Here is a 20,827-nt window from a genome sequence, read left to right as displayed (position 1 = left end):
TAATATTCTCCACTCAAATAATTTGTACAATTTTCACTTTGGTTAAACACAGCAAAATCTTGTGGTCAGTTAGCACTAGCTGTGCCATGATCATGTTTCATATTTTCGTTCAAACCATTTTGTGGTTTCGATGATCTATTTTATAGTAGGGGAAATTATCAAAATCCGGAGTGCGGAACTTTAATCAACAAAACCTAACCTACTCCCAACACAAGACTCCCACACGGGACCACCGGATAAGGGATTACTTCGTGGGAATTTCGATGAAGCTATTAATATACCATATGCCTTTTGTAAACATCCATTCGGGGTTTGATGTGTGATGGATTCCAAGTATGTGTCGAATCTGCGATAGGGCTGGCCGTTCACAGAATAGTATAGAATATTAAATAGACGAATGCACTACGACTTGAGGTCTATAGTGCCCTTAGGCATTCACAGAGAAAGTGGCAAATTGTTTCCTTATTCCCTACTAGTTCGCAGACGCGGTAGATGTTATTTTAGGGCGTAATCATTTTCATCACATGTTCTCGAAATGATGAATTATTATACTATTATAGTACTAGTGAGCCTGAAGATACTTTTCCTGGACCTATTTAATAAGCCCCTAGTTCTTTTCTTGTCATATTTTAACCATATCTGTTTAGTTATTTTGTATTTTGTTATTATTGGCGAATTGTTGAAATTGTATATCGAGCTCTCTCCTGATCGATCCTAGCGGGCATGGTATTAACTCAGCCTCGTCTTCATCTAGAAAAGCTGCAGCCTTTGTCAACTCGTCTGCTTTTTCGTTCCCGATAATGTTCCTATGACCGGGAACCCAGATCAATGTCTTCTTGTAGTTATGGACTATGCTGGAATTAGTCATGGGCGACGACAATGCTAGGCTGTTGCTTGGTGTATTCCCTCATAGTTATGCAATAGAGCTTCCCATGCCTTCTCTATGCCCCGTACTTCGACTTGGAAGATGCTAGCCGAGTTCGGTAGACGGAGAGAAAGAGAAATGTGCAGACTATCGAATTAACGTACTTACTCCGCAATCCATTTTGACCCGCCGGTATAGATTGAGACAGAAGCTTCCTCCTCTATTATGCCCATATTCCATTCTTGTCTAGATGGTATCCTCACCTGGAAGTAACTATTGAAATCCAACTTTGGGAGAATGTAGTCTAATTTATTGATGTTCACTTTGAGTTGGTTTAGGATCACTAACCACCTGATCAAAACCACCTAACTCCTTGATTCTTATTGCAGAACATGCTGCTATTTTATGAATATAGATGGCTATGGGTAGTTGATGCAGGATTACATTAAGCACATCAGTCGGACAAGACTTGATAGGACCAGTAGCCCCTGCAAATGCAGCTCCATTTAATGTTCTGATCTTGTATTATTTATTTAATGCTGGCCACATTACATATACATATCTTAGTATTCCCGGATCATACATACTAGTATACATATCTTAGTCTTAAAAAGTTTATATTCCCGGATCCGATTAAGGCATTGGCCGAAAGGACCCAATCAAAAATGTATGCTTTTTAATAAACACATCTCTGAAACTCACTCATTTCATTATTCAGATTACAATTCACAAGACCCAAATAAAATAGTCCCATAAATTTTCGGGATCCCGAAATAGTTGTTTTCAAAAAGTTAAATATCGAGGTTTTCGAAAAAATTATACACCAATAATTGTAAAGTCTATAATATTATACAAAAACAATTTCGATAAGTTTTCGGGATCCCGAGATTATTTTCTTCAGAGTGCATAAGAAATGGCACTCTTCTAACGCAACTAACGAGCTCATCAGAAGTAATAAATTTGATAAACAGTTCGATAAAAATCATTTACGCTCTGAACATTACTTCACACACAATTTCGCGCGGCGCTATTGTTGGAGGTTATGGTGGCGCGTTGGCCTTGAGCGCGCGCCTAACAACCGAACATATAAAACATGGCGCCCCAAAGGCAACGAACGCGCCCAGAAGCTAACTCCAACATTAAGCACGCTTTCCATGAGCGCTTCGTGCGCCGCGCCGCTTTCGTGACTCGTGCGCTTTTATCGCGACTACTCATCTTTCGTTTTGGTTACTTTGTGCATTTTCATGTTTTATTTTTCCATTGGAAATTAATTAATTTCACAGACTACACACAGAAGTCACACGCTAGCTAGTTCGCAGCCATGTAATTGCGCTTTTCGTGCCTTTTTTTATTTAATTTAAATTTACAGTTACTTAGAATAAAATTTGAGAAATACGCTTCATTGCTTTACTTTGCCTTTTACAGGAAGCCTACGACGATTGTCTGTGCGCGCTGGAGCTCGGCTATCCCGAAGAGTATAATGCGTTGATCAAACTACGCCAAGCCGCTTGTGCCTTAAAGTTGCGTAACTTTGCGCTCTGCGAACTGCATGTGCACGAGCTGCTGCACATGGATCTCTCCGAGGCGTTTGAGGCGCGCACACACGAACTTTGGCACGAATGCGAAGTGCTGAAATCGGAAAAGGTCGATATGGGCGTACAAACGGACGATGATCATTATGTGGCAGCGGCCGCAATGGCGCCACAACACATACTACACGGGAGCAGCAACAGCAATCGACTGAAGGTGTACGAAGTGTAAGTGCTCACATGATTACTGTGATATATAAAAACTAACTAAACACATTCTTCTTCCGGTTGCAGCGCCTGGTCGGACACGTCGAACGCGATTACAACGACACGTCGCGCTTACTTGCGCGCCACCACAGACATTGTACGCCACATGCCGATCTTCAGCGAGGAGGCCGCCATCTTTGTGTCCAGCGGTCAGGCGCGCATCTGCGACAATTGCGCCATCACACAGTTCATACCATTTCCATGCGACTACTGTTCGAATCGCACATCCGTTTACTGTTCTCGCAAGTGTCGCGCGCAACACTCATCCATACACGTGCTGGAATGTTTCGCCCACCAGATTGAGCTGTTCGAAGAGTTCGGCGATGCGTTCGCCAAACCGCGTCTGCTGCAGCTCGCCTTTCGCATGCTCATCACCGGTTTGCCACAAGTGATGCCGCATTGTCGCAAACGACCGACGGTGAACAAGATGTGGAACGCCTTCAATGGCATACTCACCGAACGCACGGACATACCATATTCGGCGCTGTTGCGCCTCGAAGCGCACCTCGATAAATTGGACGCGGAGACGACCGTTTCACTCGCCATTGCCGCACACATATTGGCCATCTATTTGGCTGAGTGCACGGACTTCTTCGAGCACCTCGATCTCATGATGCCCGCCACAACGAAATTGACGCGCAGCGAATGGATTTTGCTGTCGGCCGCGCTGCTGTTGCGTCACATCGGTCAGCTGCGGCACAAACATCTCATACACTGCCCGTCCTTTGTATTGCCCGCAGATCCGCACATATTGTCGCCGCTGCAAGAGTTCAGCTTGTGGTCGGCGGTGAAACACGTGCGTCAGGGCCAATTGCATTTGTTGGCCGGCGATGTGGCGTGCGTCGCCTACGCCGTCTATCCGCAAACGTTGAGTTTGTGTCGCCAGTCGTGCGCGGGTCAGGTGTATCGTAAACACTCCGGTCGCCAGGTGACCGCTTATGCCACGTGTGACATCTTGTTGGGCGCTTGCATTGGTAACTGTTTCGTTTATGCGGGTGATTATCGACAATCGTTGTACGAGACACGGCGGCAGGACCTTAAGGCGCGCGGCATCGACTGCAAGTGCGACAAGTGCTTTCGTCCATATCCGGATGAGGATTTTGTAAGTGTTCAACTTAAGCGCTGATTATACGACAACACAAGATGACACTCGTTGTGCGTGGTTGTTGTGTCAACAACAGCAACAACAACTGCACATAATTCTTATATAAACACACACGTTCTCACAAACACACACTCACGTACATAGCATACGCTGTAGTTACACTGTATTATATTCATTTCTTTATTGTTGTTATTGTTGTTGTTGTTGTTGTTATTATTCTTAAATGTTTATGTTCTTCAGCCAAAGTAGTGGCAATAAGTGTGCATAATCCGTTGTACATACAAACATACATGTATACTGTTACATGTGCGTATGTGTAAATATGTATGCGATGCGTTGTTGTTGTTGTTATTTTTCTTGTTAGTTTATGTGTGCGTATGCAATAGTAGCGATTATAGTTAATTCCTCGTTCACCATTGCCTCAATGTGGGTGTGTTTGCTCTTGATGTTGTTGTTATTCAATTCTTTGTTCCTTGTGTGTTTTTTTCGTTCGTTTTGTTGTTTGTGTACAATATACGTTTGTTCTGTGCATTTGTTTGCCTAGTCTACTTCCATACACTATGAATTGTATATATGTATTCATGAATTGTGTGTATGTTTGCCTAGTTTCTTCTGTGTATTTGGATTTTTTCACCTATTGTACATACAGCGCAGTTGTTTTTGTAAATTATAAATTTTTTCGCATTTATTTGTGGACTTTCGTGTGAACAACATAAACGTTCACAGAAATTTATATATTTCTTTGTTTGTTTTTTTAAATAATTTTTTCAGGGAACAAAAAACATTTCTGTAGAATTAGGGTTATAAACAAAGAGAAAAAGAGAGGAACAAGAAAAGCGCTTCTAAAATTCAAAGTACAACAGTATAACAGTATAGTATCTACTAGGCCATCAATATTTACTCGAGAAGTTGGGTCCATATCATAAATCACCCAGAAAATCGCTATATTGAAAATAATAAGAAAAACATAACTTCAGCAACTAATATTGGATTTTACTCTAAGAATTGATAAAGCTTCCAGAAAAAAGTCGACCACTTAAAGCATTTGGAACTCAATGGGACAACCTCAAGCCCTTATAAAGATAAAAATATGACTGAACTCCTAAAGAAAAGCAAAGTATGATTAATCCAGGAATCTTTTAAAATCTGCAGGTAGTTTTCTGCATCACGGAAATGATGTATTTCTGAATTTAACCTTAACCCCTAACCCAAGATCCAAAAGTAGTCTATCAGTTTTAGATGTTTCTCTGAAAGATCAATTCCTGATAACTCAGACAGTTTTATTGATCTTATATAAGAACAAGGAGGTCATAGGTTCAGGCCTCTGTTTCATTTCTACTACTATACTACTCGATTATATAATCTACCTCCCCATCACATTGCCATCTATAGCAAAAATAATTAAATCAATACGTAAATAAATATGTATAAACATAAGCCAATAAAGATTAATGTTTAAACTTTAACCTCAACTTCGAGAAGTAATAGTGAGGTTTTTTAATGAAATCTAATTTATCTAAATCGAAGCCTCCGACATTCGTCAATATCTTAACCGCCCAACTATAAGAAAAATTGCAAGGATTGTGTGTTCCAAACTCTTCTTAACCTCCACCTAGACGTATCTGTCAAAAGATACTTTAATAAATTCTTGAGTTTTTTTTGTTCTTCTGTCAAGAGACTTTTACTCTGGTTAAGGACGGAATTAACTTTCATCCTTTAAAGAGAGCTTAGCACTTATGGAGTTTAATAAATGGAACCAATTTCTATAATGAACTTATAAAAGGTTTACTGTCATTGGCTTGATCTAAATCGTAGCCCGACTATAGTGGAAATATGCTATAGATCATCATCTCACATTAATAAACTCCATAAAATGTAATGAGTTTTAAAACAAATATCAACTTTTAACAAGCAAGGCATCAGCATGTTTTTAGTTTAGAGCTAACGATTTTCTAGGCTTATAACCAAAGCCATACGCAAAAACACGATTAGACGAAGTGACATATATATATGAAAGTTTATGTTAGTTGTTGTACTGATATTGGTATGAAGACTTTATGTAGATGACAGCAACTTCTATGAAATAACTACGAGTACAAGTTGCCGCGGCCACTAACTGCCTTCCCTAAATCAAAGCGTCAGCGGCAAATGACTGTCAAAAAATTCTCAAGTCCATACAATTTGTATGGCGCATACCGAAATAACGCGACGGCAACGTTGAGCGGTTGAAATTTTCTATTTTGACAGAGCGTTCCGAAGTAAAGTTGGCTGCGAAAAACGAAGTTTCTCTGTACAATAAAATTTCACAACAACAATTCAAGTAAACAGTTTCATATTTGACGTAAAGTTGCCGCTTTTATTTAGGGATGGCGCATCGACGTTAACGCTGAGCGTTAAGAAACGTTCCGCCAACGCTTTTATTTAGGGAAGGCAGTAAGACGGTCGCCTACAAGAAGAGGAACGGACAAGTAGGAACCGCTACTGGATGCAATTTGCAAATCTAAATTGTTGCTTGGGGGTTATAACCAGAAAGTGTTTAAACAATTGATCACAGTTCCAAGAAACAACCTAAGGCAAATAGTGGCAATATATACTGACCACTACAGACTAAGGAGTCAGCTGCAGAAACTAGAAATCTGCTCGTTGGTTCAATGTCGATTTTGTGGCCTGTGATAATAGGCTAGGGCATAATAGAATGCTTTGATATTTGTAAATTATATGGTGAAAGAAAGCAGCTCACGACTTCCGGTTTTAGACCAAGTATCCTCTGGTTATCTAACAAACATCCGTTTGAAGGCGAGCTAAAGTGAGAAGGCGAACACGCTTCTGCGGTTGTACGTAGGGTTTGGGACCCACCACATAAAAACGAAGTACCAATGAAAAATCGGAGAAAGCCTCGGATGAGACACCCCCTTTAGATAACGACCCCTGCAAACGTTTTAAGGATAATGATTTAAGGGCATGCACCTGGAATGTCCGGACTCTTAATTGGCAAGGTGCCTCTGCCCAGCTGGTTGATGTCCTCATACGACTAAAGGCTGATATCACCGCCATCCAAGAAGTGCGGGATGGACGGGACAAGGACGGAAGAAGGTGGGTCCTTGTGACAACTACTACAACGTCCATATAAAGGAGCGCAAATTTGGTGTTGGATTTGTGGTGGGAGAGAGATTCCGTCGCCGAATCCTGGCACACGCCCCAACGGAAGAGAAAGGACTTCTCCGACCTGCAGAATGGCAGTAAAAGTACAACACCAGGAGATGGCGAACCCGATTCCCCAATCGATGACGATGGAACAGATGTTCCATTACCCGACTATAAGGTTCTATCGAGCGTACTGTGTGAAAGACTAAAGCCCACCCTCAACAAACTGATTGGACCTTATCAGTGTGCGCCAAATCTTGGAGAAGACCCGTGAAAAGAGGATCGACACACACAACCTTTTTGTCGATTTTAAAGCTGCTTTCGACAGCACAAAAAGGAGCTGCCTTTACGCCGCGATGTCTGAATTTGGTGTTCCCGCAAAACTAATACGACTATGTAAGTTTGCGTTGAGCAACACCAAAAGCTCTGTCATGATCAGGAAGGACCTCTCCGAGCCGTTCAATACCAAACGAGGTTTCAGGCAATGTGACTCAATATCGTGTGACTTCTTTAACTTGATGCTGGAAAAAATTATACGAGCTGCAGAGCTAAATAGAGAAGATACATTCTTCTATAAGAGTGTACAGCTGCTAGCGTACGCCAATGATATTGATATCATCGGAAGCAACAACCTGCTTTTTCCCGCATGGATAAGGAGGCGAAACGAATGGGTGAATGAGGACAAAACGAAATATCTCCTGTTATCAAGCAAACAGTCGGCGCATTCACGTCTGGGCTCCCATGTCACTGTTGACAGTCATAACTTCGAAGTCGTAGATCTGGGAACCAGTATCAACAACACCAACAATGTCAGCCTCGAAATCCGGCGCAGTATCACTCTTGCCAACAGGTGCTACCTGAGTAGGCAATTGAAAAGTAAAGTCCTCTCTCGACGAACCAAAATCAAGCTCTACAAGTCGCTTATCATTCCCGTCCTGCTTTACGGTGCAGAAGCTTGGACGATGTCAACATCAGATGAGACGACACTAGGAGTTTTCGAGAGGGAAATTTTGCGCAAGATTTATGGTCCTCAGAACATTGGCAACGGCGAATACCGCAGACGATGGAACAATGAGCTGTACGAGTTATACGACGACAGTTTTTAGACCGCTAAACAATATATTTCTTTAGTTTTTTATTAGACGAAAGAGGGAACCATCTCATATCATTTGAGTTCAAAAAAACATAAAAAAATAAAATCAAAGTAACTGTTATTTTTAAAACCTTCAAGGAAATGACGTACTTTGGATAGATGTTCATCGCAGAAACAGTGTTTCAAAACGTCAAATTTTTTATGTTTTACTGTGTAAAGGTTTAACTTTTGCATGCGTCATATCATCATATTTTCTAAAATTTTTTTCTTGCAATCTTTAATCTTTCTTTTTAAAATCTCTTCACTGCATTTTATCACTGATCTGTGTCATCTGTCTGAAATTGTCTTGTCTTTCAATTTGGCATTGTCTGTCACTGTCACTTGCCTGTTTGCAACACAAAATCATAAGAAATTTTGAAAAAAAAATGAGCACAGCTCACTTACAGTTAAGAATTTTTAATATTTTCTCAGTATAAAAAAAATGTTGTGCAGATCAAGATTGTTTTCTAAGAAATGTATTACACTCCTACATGTCCTTTGCTACAACACATGACGCTTCGCTTGCCACACTAACTTGCCTGTCTTGTTGCACTGCATACTTCAAAGAAATAAATTATTTGAAAAAAAAACAACAACAACACTTGCACCAAACAATATTTTCGCTTTTTTCTCTTCACCTACTTTCCACACACACATTTACAAACATACTAACTCCCACAACTCTATAAGCAATGTTATAAAATATTGAAAAAGCATAAATAAAAAATGAAACCAAAGCCAAACAACAACAAACATTTTACAGCATAAATTTCATCGCTATCGCTGTGATAATCCCAAATGCATGCAAATATTCACACCGAACGCCAGCGATTTCAAATACACACGCAATTTACGCTGGTGGCGCAGTCCTTACTACACACACCCGAACAACGAGGGCACCGATCTGTTGGTGTGCAGCGCCTGCGATGAAACCCAAAAGCTGGAATGGTTTTGGACCTTCAATGCTGCACTCGGCGACTGCGATTCGGTGGAGATGCGCTGTAAGTTGTATGCGGCCGTTGAGCGAGCCGACACGCAACTCGTTGAGATGAACGAGTGCAAAGTCGCGTTGGCGCGTCAACTAGTCGAGCAGTGTTTATTGATGCATCGAGGTACGTTGTACAAACTACATAAATACATATACAACAAATACAGTAATTACTTGTAATAATCATTATCGATAATATATATAACACACACACACACACAGACACAGATCATTAATGTGATAAATTGACAAATTAGCATTACCATTACACTACAGTATTAATTTCATACAGACACACATTCATACGTATATTATTTGTAAGTACTGTAATAATTGTAGTATTTAGTAGGTCTAAAAGCTAGTCGAATGTGTTTAATTAGTTTCTAGGCAGTGTTTTTATGCATAATTATGTAATTAGTTTATATACAATATGTAAATATGTATATCAATATGTAATACATATTAGTATAGATAAATGTAGAAAGTGGAGCACAATACTTCAAAATAGCAAAAACAAATTTGGATAAAGATCAAAAAATAATTTTCGAATGCTAAAACCCTAAAATATAATTATGATAAAAAGATCTTATTAATAATAAATGAAAAACTAGATATATATTTAAAAAATAATAATATATCAATAAATAGTATTAATTATAATTTTATTCAATATTTGTTTTGATATTATTTTTTTCATTCTAAATAAAAAATTATGTTTCATGAAAAAAAAATTAAAATATTTTTTTATTTGTTTTTTTTTTTGTTAATAAATAATTTAAAAAAGCTATAAATTTTTTTTTTTTGAAAAAAATTGCGCTTTTTTTTTAATTTATAACCCTATTTTCCACATTATCACTACTATACCAGGCAAATTAAAAAAAAAAAAATCAAATTTTTTTAACCCTTGTGTTGCCACCCGGGTACCCACCGGAGTGTATTTTGTTGAATAATATTTTTTCTATAAAAGATAGGCTAAAATCCTCTTGGATCCCCATGGTTTAATCGATTACTAGCGAATTGTCCATTATACATAGTTTAAATTTTTTTCTAACTGCAGAAATGTTACATTTGAATCTCAGCCACCCGGGTAACCGTGTACCCCGATAGAAGTTCGGCGCAGTTCGTGTAATACATTATGATTAAAATTTTATTTTATATCTAAAAGGAGTAAATGAGTATCTACATATATGCTAACTATAACAAATTATGTTAATTTTTAATTATTTATTGATATTTTATTCAAATTTTTTCAATTTTTTTCTTCAAAGTATTACTTATATGCAGAAATGCTCACTATGCAGAAAGCAAAAAATTCATTCATTTCTTTAACGTCATGTCGCAAAATATTATTATTATTATTATTATATTTTAAGAATTAATTAAAAAATAAGAAAAATTAAAAATTGCTTATTGCAATGTACACATATGTTCACCGAATTCTGATCGCATACGCGCTTATCGCAATCAACGCAGGATTTCCGTGTCTTTCGGCGTTTGCGAATAGGCTGCTCGTTATAGCTGTAACAAGATCCAACAACAGCTCTTCTCTCAGTGGCGTCTCGACGTTGGTCATTTCTGAGTACCACCTCTACTATTGGCCTTTCAAAGAAACTTTCGACTGCGATTTTGGTAGAATGGTTTCGCATTATTTGCTGATTCGGAGCTCGGCGCTTTGATCATCGGCATTGCTAACTCTTCTGATATGGTACTTTCAAGCAGAAATACCTTTCTAATATGTCAATAAATTGATCCTGATAGAATGCACTCAATTATTTTTACGTATAACGCACTTATACGCACGAATTTGCATACGGGTACCCGGGTACCCTGGGCGGCAGACAGTGTGATTTTTTTTTGGGTGGCAACACAAGGGTTAAATTAAGAAAAAAATTAAAAAACAGAAAAATATTTTCTTAAATTTATTTTTTTTATGTTTAAGTTAAGAAAATTTTTAATTATTTTATATTGTAATAAATTATATCAATAATATTTAGAAGTGTGATTAAAAAAATATAGTAAGCATTTTTTAGAAGTTTGTAGTAAAGAAATATATAAATATTTTTCTCATAGGAATCTTCCTTTTGCATGAAATCGAACCCTCAAGGAATAACGCATATAGATATTCAAATATATATATATACATATATTTAACAAAAACTAAGTATGTATATATGTAAGACCTCAAATGCGTCATTCTTTAAAATTATACTCTTAAATAGTATTTAAAATATTGGATACATTAAAGATCATCCAACATGAGACCACTAAAAACAGTCTACACTTATTTAAGAGGGATACCAGAAATATAATACAAGGCTGTAAGGGTGGTTTGTACAGCTTAACCTTCAAACTACTCAGCTAGCGTATTCCTTTTTGTCCTAGCATTCTCAAATGATAATCGCACATCATGTGTTGTGAGTCCGAATATCTGAATAGCCAAGCTAAGCTGTAATTTGTCCTACATTGGAGTGCATAAAGAAATAGTCGTATAATTTCTCGCTATTTTCGATTCGACATTTCTCTACGGTTCGACATTTCGGTAAAAAGTGATCCATTTCGAGGTTCCCTACTTAAAAAAATACAAATATCAAATTTAATGCCGAATGTTTATTATCATTCGAACGAACATATTTTGGCATATATTAGGTCTACAGCTTTGCTTTCGCCGTTTTTTTGTAAATTTAAGGCTTTTTTTCACTTAGGACAGCCTCACCGTACGTATCTGAAAGCATTCATGAGCCTCAGCCGCACTTTTCTTGGAATTAAAAAAGAAAAGCAAAATTTCCCGCAAATGTCGAGAACTCGACTCAAAAAGTGACATTTTCAGTTGAGAATAAGTTTGGGATGCAAACAGATCTCTACAAATATTTTGTTGGGTTAATGTTGACACAAATGTCCAAGATCGAGATAAAAAAAAATCGATTTAATCTACCAGTGCTTGACCCTAGAGACATCTATTGAAAAACGGCGGAAGCAAAGTTGTAGTTAAAGATTATCTCTTTCAAATGTTGGCCGCCGCTGCGCCTCATATGGTTTATACGTTGAGTCCAAATTTTCATGACTCGTTCGATTATTTCGACTGGTAACTGGCGAATGACACGCGTCATGGTTTGCTTCAAGGCCTGAATCGAAGCGGGATTGTCCGCATAGACTTTAGACCTTACATGTCCCCATAGGAAAAATTCTAACGGTGTGATATTACACGATCTTGGTGACCAATCGACTGGATCAGAACGTGAAATTAACTGCTCACCGAAGTGTTTTCTCAATAAATCCATTGATTTAAGCGATGTGTTTGAAGTGGCGCCGTCTTGTTGAAACCAAATGTATCCGAGATCACGATCTTCAATTTCAAACATGAAATAGTCGGTTATCATGGCGCGATAACGGTTGCCATTGACGGTTACGTCCCCAAACCGTTGTTCTTTCTGGATGATTGTTCGTTCCAATGTGGAGATTTTGCTTCTTTACATACCCAATGAGCCAGAAATGAGCCTCATTGCTGAACAGAATTTGGATCAAAAATCGGATGAGCACTGGGTCTCAAGAAGGGTGATGGTGCTGCGATAACAATAACAAGACAGCTTGAAACGACTCACAGGTGATCTGTCAAAAAAAGGCTATTGAAAAAAGTATCTCTACTTGGATCACCCTTTACAAGTTCACCGAGCTTAGTGAGGTCCCGGTAATTATTTTCAGTTGAATATCTAAAATTTTAAGATAACCGAAAAATTACTCTATTATATCTAATTGTTCATAAGTAAATGTTTACAGTTATGTATATACAGGAATGAGTTGAACCCGAAATGAGAAGTTTGACCTTTACATATACGAATTAAGTTCACTCTCTCTAATTTTATTCAATTAGTTTTTAAAGTCAGATTTTAATGACTTGTCTTGAGTTTTTGCGATTAAAACAATTACATTTGAACTGTAAACTCTTACAGAACCGGCAAAAAAGTGAAGTGAAATGACAACGCCACTGTTTATGATATTTTAAATTTTTGGAGTCGTGGAGAACAGAATAGCAATTTCTTTCTGTTCGTTTTCTCTGATTTTTGAAAGTTTTGTTCGACGATAAGAGATACATATAATATTATATATGCTTATGCTTGAAATCTCCATAATCATTGTAAAATTGATTAGTCCCAAACATCGACAAATTTAATACGCATTTTCTATAGTAAAATTCTGCTAGTTGAGTTCATAGATCATAGAACATAAGCATATTAAAGGGTGATTTTTTAAGAGCTTGATAACTTTTTAAAAAAAAAAAACGCATAAAATTTGCAAAATCTCATCGGTTCTTTATTTGAAACGTTAGATTGGTTCATGACATTTACTTTTTGAAGATAATTTCATTTAAATGTTGACCGCGGCTGCGTCTTAGGTGGTCCATTCGGAAAGTCCAATTTTGGGCAACTTTTTCGAGCATTTCGGCCGGAATAGCCCGAATTTCTTCGGAAATGTTGTCTTCCAAAGCTGGAATAGTTGCTGGCTTATTTCTGTAGACTTTAGACTTGACGTAGCCCCACAAAAAATAGTCTAAAGGCGTTAAATCGCATGATCTTGGTGGCCAACTTACGGGTCCATTTCTTGAGATGAATTGTTCTCCGAAGTTTTCCCTCAAAATGGCCATAGAATCGCGAGCTGTGTGGCATGTAGCGCCATCTTGTTGAAACCACATGTCAACCAAGTTCAGTTCTTCCATTTTTGGCAACAAAAAGTTTGTTAGCATCGAACGATAGCGATCGCCATTCACCGTAACGTTGCGTCCAACAGCATCTTTGAAAAAATACGGTCCAATGATTCCACCAGCGTACAAACCACACCAAACAGTGCATTTTTCGGGATGCATGGGCAGTTCTTGAACGGCTTCTGGTTGCTCTTCACCCCAAATGCGGCAATTTTGCTTATTTACGTAGCCATTCAACCAGAAATGAGCCTCATCGCTGAACAAAATTTGTCGATAAAAAAGCGCGAAACACATTTCGAACCGAACACTGATTTTGGTAATAAAATTCAATGATTTGCAAGCGTTGCTCGTTAGTAAGTCTATTCATGATGAAATGTCAAAGCATACTGAGCATCTTTCTCTTTGACACCATGTCTGAAATCCCACGTGATCTGTCAAATACTAATGCATGAAAATCCTAACCTCAAAAAAATCACCCGTTATTACATTTAAGATATTAAGAATTAAAATAAATTAATTAAATCAATTTGCTCTATAAATATAATACAACAATACAAATCATATACTACGTCACAAAAAGCTACAATAAAATTATATATTTATAAACAAAAGCAACACAAATACATTAACATAAAGAAAACAATAAACATAACATATATTTATATATATTCTTTATAAACCGATTTGTATATGTTTTTTCAGAACATTACTAATAAACCAACATATTATCTTCTCTCTCTTTTTCACACATTTACAATTTTTTTAACTGCGCACATTTTTAACGAACTTATTTGAACTAAACTCTATGCAACTCTTGCTGCCCTCTATCGAAATACCGTAATTTTTAACTACATACTATCGAAACCGAACTATTTTCTCACGCCAAAAACGACTTGCACTCAACTCACCACCCACTCTCACTAATGAAAACTGATAATCATGTGCAACAGAGGGTCAAAAACCGCTCGACGATTGGGAATTCAATAAGCTGGGCTCGATCATGCGCAACGCGCTCAATATTGTAACAGCACAATACGGCGTCTTTAGCATAGAATATATACAGCATATGTCCTATTTTTGGGATATCATGGCGCTTAGCAATTACAAATGTGGTGATAAGGAACTGATGCAGATGTTGCAAGCGCTCGAATACATACCGGATGAGTATAAAGAGATCTTCATTAACTATTATGATGACTTCATAACACCGAAATTCGCCGAGGAAACCTATACCAGCCTCATGGATACGCAAGTCTAGAGTGGAATTCAGCGCAGCAAACAACATATGGAATTTCGGAAAATTAAATAAAAACAGAAACAGAAACAGAAACCCGAACTAAAGTAATTAAGCAATTACACAAAAGAGCAAAAAAAGCAAAAACACTCACAACAACATGATCACTGACTAAAGTAAAATTGAAAGAAAAAGAACTTAAAAACTATATGTTTAAGAAATCTAAGAGCAATGTTGTAATTTAAAAACTCAAACTTGTTACCCGGTACTCGCGAGCAAAACAAGAGCAGACACCCACAGGCCACACACAAATACTGAACAATGCAAGAACAGTTAGACATTAACATGAAGATAGAATCATAAAGAAAAAAAGAAACTAAAAAAATCAACTGTATGTACTTTTTCTCGCTCTTACTTTCTATTTTCAAACTCTTTTATTTCGTGCAGTTTACTCATAAAGTCGTCGAAATACTCTTTAGAAAACTAAAATACTAATAAGCTTAACTAAATTAACTCATAAAAAAATAAAATATATTAGATAAAACACTAAAATACACTAGTGTAACTGAGCGCAGTAGATAGTGCTACGAAAGTGAAGGCTTACTAGATATATAAAATGGACCTGAAATGTTAAAGAGCTGAGAAAAGAAAAGAGTGTAGTATATAATAGCAAATATAAAATGTAAATATAAAAGTGGAGAGTTGAAAATCGTTTTTAGTTGGCGTTTTGGTGACATTTTGAAATTTCCCGTTGCATACTTTTAGGCGCAAGGGTTAAACTTGTCTGCGATAAATTTCAATATTTTAAATTTTATATATTCATATTTTCTAATGGAATGGATGTGTTTTTAAAATAGTTCCGATTAGAAAACGGGATCCCGAAATATTTTTTTCGGGTTTTTACGAATTTTCAATTTTTTGTCTACTAATTCGTTGCATACTTTTCGGCTTAAAAAAACCTTATTAAACGAGTTATGAACAAGTTTTTTGAGATTTCAAAAATGTTTCAGTTGTTGCATCAATTAATAGGATTTCGAATTGAAAGAACTACTAAAACATTTTTATATAACGGGATCCCGAAGCAATTTTTCGGGATTTGACAAAATTTTTAAATTTTTGCATCCTTTAATAAAATGCATAATTAAGAGAATTTTTAAACATATATGTTATTCGGGATCCCGAAATTTTATTTCCGGATATTTTTTCCTAATTCTTTTGCAGTGTTTAAACGGATTACTGAAATACCTAATTGAGAGATTTTTAAAACACGTTTATAAAATGGGATCTCGAAATAATTTTTCGGGATTACAAATTTTTTCCATATTTTGCATGGATTAATAAAATTTCTCACAATTCGAAATTTTAAAACATATTTGTAAGACGGGATCCCGAAACTAATTTAGGATTTTTAAATTTTTTTCAATATTTGCATAGATTAATAAAATTTGTCGATGCCTATGGTGACATATAAAAATATGCAACTATAAATTTCGGGATCCCGATTTGGTATAATTGTAGAATATGAGGTTTTCATAGCGGATACATTGTACCGAAGTAATAACCACAGTTTTACCTCATCACATCGTTATGCCTAGCATACTTTTAGGCGCACGTTTCATACGACAGTTCCCATTTTATATCCAATTTAGTAATCGCCAACTAAATCCAACGATTTTCAAACTTTCCACTACTGAATTTCACTAGGACACAAATTTAGGAGTAAATACATATATACATACAAACTTATGAACCGTTATACATGTAGTTACACAAAAAATTTCAACGTATAGAATGCCATACATACAAGGTACTAAGTGTGCTAAATGCAATTCGTTTCATTGTCATAATTCTCAAATACTCGTACTCGTAAACATACTTCTCACTTACTCGTAGTACAATAAACTATTTAAAGAAATAAAATAGTAATAAAATATATAATAAAAGACAAAAGAAAAAAATTTAGGCAATACAAAAACTAAAACTAAAAAACTGTTGAAAAATTGTGCAAAATAAAAGTAATAAAATTAGAAGCAAAGAAATGGAAAAGTGAAAGCAAAAAGCAAATTTGTGGCGCAGCAAGAGGCTAAAGTATTACACTCTAAATATAAAAACCTATATACGATTAATGCGCCTAAAACTAGACCTGCAAAATAAATTTCAGCTGATAACTGTACGCTAAAGGCTAGAGTAATGACGTTGTTTAAGAAAGCATTTAGTAGATGAGCTTCAGAAATAAAATAAATATTCGGCATAGACACACATAAAGTCAAAAACTAAAATATAAATTCCAATAATTTTACAACAAACACACACCGCAGAAAATTCCAACGAACATAACCCATGAACCCGCGAGCACAATTCGATTTACTTTGCTGTAGTTCTGTAAATGAAAGTACCACAAACAACTGAAAAAATTGATTGTAGATAGTGTATGACAGCTGCTTATTGCGCCTAAAAGTATGCTTATTTAAATTTGATTGAAATAATTAGACGATGAATAGTGGCGTTGGAAATAATTCGAAGAGAAATTTGCGTTGTGAAAATCTTAATTAAAATTATATAAAAAATTAATAGCGCCAGGTGGGCCAGATCAGATATTGGTGTGGGCAAAAAATTGTATCAAAATACTTTTTTTGATTTTTTATTAAGAGTGAGAACCATGTTAAAAAAACAGTAAATTTGTTTTATAATATATCTTAATTACGAATAATGTGAAATGAGAGTTTTGAAAATAAATTTCAAATTTTATTTTCAAAATTTTTATTTTTTATTTAGAGTAAGAACTAAGTTTTAGAAAAAATAACAGTAAATTTCTTGTTTAAAATTCCTTACTTCCTTCCTTAAATCTGAAATGAGAGTTTTGAAAATATTTTTTAAATTTTATTTTCGAAATTTTCGAAATAAAAAGTCAAATCCCGAAATTTGAAAATAATTTTCAAATTCTTTTTTCAAAATTTTAATTTTTTATTTAGAGTAAGAACTAAGTTTTTGAAAAATAACAGTAAATTTGTTGCATAAAATATCTTAATTAATGAAAGTTTTGAAAATTTTCAATAATTTGATTTGCGAAATTTTAATTTTTTACTAAGAGTGAGAACTAAATAATAATAACAGTAAATTTGATGTTTAAAATTCCTTACTTAAAAATAATCTGAAATGAGAGTTTTGAAAATATTTTTTAAATTTTATTTTCAAAATAAAGTCAGATTCCGAAATTTCGTAAAAAAAATATTATTTAGGCAACAATTACTTCAAAATACAGTTAAAGATAAAGTATTGTAATAAAAAATTTCAAATAAATGCTTACAAATTTTCCACGAATTACTATAAAATTTATTAATATGCGTTTTTGTAATAAATAAAATGTGGAATTTCGTGAAAAAGCTTCAAGAACTTGCTTTAACTTATTCGATCTCGAAATTTCGGGACAATTTATTTTATTAAACTATCAGCTATTTAAAAGAGGATAGAATATGCATGCATTTTATATAGATTAAAAAAATACTAAATTTTTTTCGGGATTCCGAAATTTCGGGACTGAAATTTTCAGCGAATTTCTTTGTTTTATTGAGAAACGTACATATATGTATTTGAAGCATATTTTTTTTTATAATAAATTTCACTTTATAAGAACATTTGATCTGACCACCCGAGCAAAGTAAAATATTTATAGAATAGATTAGAAAAATTAAAAAAAAATATATATATATATTAGTTTAGCTTCCGAGAAGCCTGCGAACATAAGCACATCATTTTAAATTAAATTAATTGTAAATTAAAAAAAAAAGTTTAAAAAAATGTTCTAATTAAAGTTATAAAAATTTAAAATATGTTTAATGAAAATTTCTGGTTGAACTCTTCACTAGTACTTTATTGAATAGCATATCAAAAATGAACTACAAACATAAACACAAGCGTCTTTTGTGTAATCATACTAAACGGTCATTTTTTGTTTGTATTAAAATTAGAACCATAATTATAAAAAAATATTATTTAATTAAACCCTAAGAAAACATAAAAAATATTAAATAAGCTGTACTCATGAACATTTCATGACATTTGTGTAACTCAATCGTGTTATCGAGTGCACACTGTACTTTGTATTTAAAATAGTAAATTTTTTTAGTGAAAATTTTGAGTGTAATTTTATGTTACTAATTATATTTAAATATACTCAAAGTTGTTGCATATTTTTAGTAATTTACACATTCAACTGTAGTACCTTATGGGCATACCCGTAGCTGTAGGTGACTGCTTTGGCGGTTGTCTACGCATAACCCTTACCTGAGTTTCCCAACACTATTACTAACACATTACCTAACTTAGTACTCATATTCATAATTAACCGCGTACCTAACGACATTTTTGTAGTAAAAATATTTATATAAATTGTAAATGTAGAATTCTTGTTTTGAGAAAACTGTGGAGCGTTTAGTTCAAAGCTTTATACAATTATAGAAATTATTTCTTTTTTAATTTGTATGATACATTTTAATGTTCTTTAAGAATTTTGAGTACTTCATTTATTTTACCAAACAGGATGCCGAAATTATTTTCGGGAATATGTGGAATTACTGAATTATTATTTATAAATTAAAATTATTGATTTTTTAAGCATTTCTAAAATTGTTGTAATTTACGTAAGGTGTTCCCGAAATTATTTTGTAGTTTATTTCTTTACCACTTAATAAAAAAATCAACGTTTTAAATTCCGTGACTTAAAAATAAGATTTTAAATTAAAAAAAAAAATTATTTATTCCTTATTTACAACCAAATTATTAATAACTATCAGCCCGCCCCGGCTTCACACGGGTATTAAACAAACATTTCAAAATTTATAATTTTTACACACACTCTCATATGCATTCTTTCTCGTTTTTTGGTGGGTCTTAAAAAAGAGAAAAATGAAGAAAATTGTGTTTTTTGTATAATTATTTGTTTGTTGGCCGAAGGAAAGCAGTATAGTAGCTCCTGAAACTCAATTTATTGAGTCAGAGGTTCCCTGTAAACGACATTTGATGTTCTACTATTTTGTAGCAGCAAAATAAATTGATTTTCAGAACCTCCGTCCCGCGATAGACCAACATACAGTTGGCCATGAGTAATACATTCTGTTCGTGGATCAATCCTAAAAATACGAAAGTTTAGCCTTGGGACTTGTTAATAGTTAGAGCGAAATACGTTTTCAACGCTGATTGAAGACGTTTAAATGGGATTTGTAGACCGTAGTTCCTTAATAAGCAGCATTGTTCAGTTAGGAAGAACTTAAAAGAACTTCCTCAAAAGCATAATTGGAATTCCTATGTTTAAAGTCAATTCATGTTGCGGCAGTCCAGAATTGTTTAATGAATTTTGAAACTCCTGTGGATAATGGACTGCGTCTTCGATATTAGTCACGGTGTCTATCTATTTGTATTTTTTTATTTGTCCCGAAACTTTTTGAATAATTAGATTGTTTATTTCGTTGACAATATCATTCTTGGTTGACACTATTGCTCTAGAATACAACCAGTAAAAGTCCTTTTCTTGCAAATAGATACATGAACTAGTAAATTCTTAATGTATCTCATTTTCCTATTATTCCAAATATAATATTCATACATGGCCTTTTTTCAGGATTTCTGCTAATTAGGAGTAAGTTAGAACTTTGTAGAACGGGATCCCGAAACTATTTACCAGAACTTTATAACACGGATTTCATATCAATAGGAACCTTAGCTTTCACTGTTTGTAATTCACATTTAGTTTGATTTTATAGCTACAAGCTTAAATTCTCAGGATTATATGCAATATTATTGATATAAGCATTTAATTTATTACTTATTAAAAATTTTCATTGTTTGTAATTTAATGAACTGATTTTGAG

General features: G+C 34.9%; 1 protein-coding gene across 5 annotated transcripts in view; it reads left to right on the top strand.

Moving 5' to 3' along the window:
- Window positions 1-15,298, top strand: part of LOC105216970 (uncharacterized) — a 40,455-nt gene extending 25,157 nt beyond the window's left edge. For 4 of the 5 annotated variants that reach the window (XM_011191756.3, XM_054228338.1, XM_054228337.1 and 1 more), the window contains 4 exons: window positions 2,291-2,622; window positions 2,689-3,763; window positions 8,806-9,154; window positions 14,677-15,298. In XM_011191756.3, coding sequence (XP_011190058.2) covers window positions 2,291-2,622; window positions 2,689-3,763; window positions 8,806-9,154; window positions 14,677-14,984 — 2,064 coding nt within the window. In that variant the 3' untranslated portion in view covers window positions 14,985-15,298. The remainder of the gene's footprint in view (window positions 1-2,290; window positions 2,623-2,688; window positions 3,764-8,805; window positions 9,155-14,676) is intronic. The other variant, XM_011191757.3, reaches the window with a different exon arrangement.
- The last annotated feature ends 5,529 nt before the right edge of the window (window positions 15,299-20,827 follow it).

The sequence above is a fragment of the Zeugodacus cucurbitae genome, chromosome 3 (genome assembly GCF_028554725.1).
Source record: "Zeugodacus cucurbitae isolate PBARC_wt_2022May chromosome 3, idZeuCucr1.2, whole genome shotgun sequence".
In the NCBI taxonomy this organism is placed as follows: domain Eukaryota; kingdom Metazoa; phylum Arthropoda; class Insecta; order Diptera; family Tephritidae; genus Zeugodacus; species Zeugodacus cucurbitae.
The sequence above is the reverse complement of the archived record's forward strand: the minus strand, read 5'-3'. Positions and strand labels throughout refer to the sequence as shown.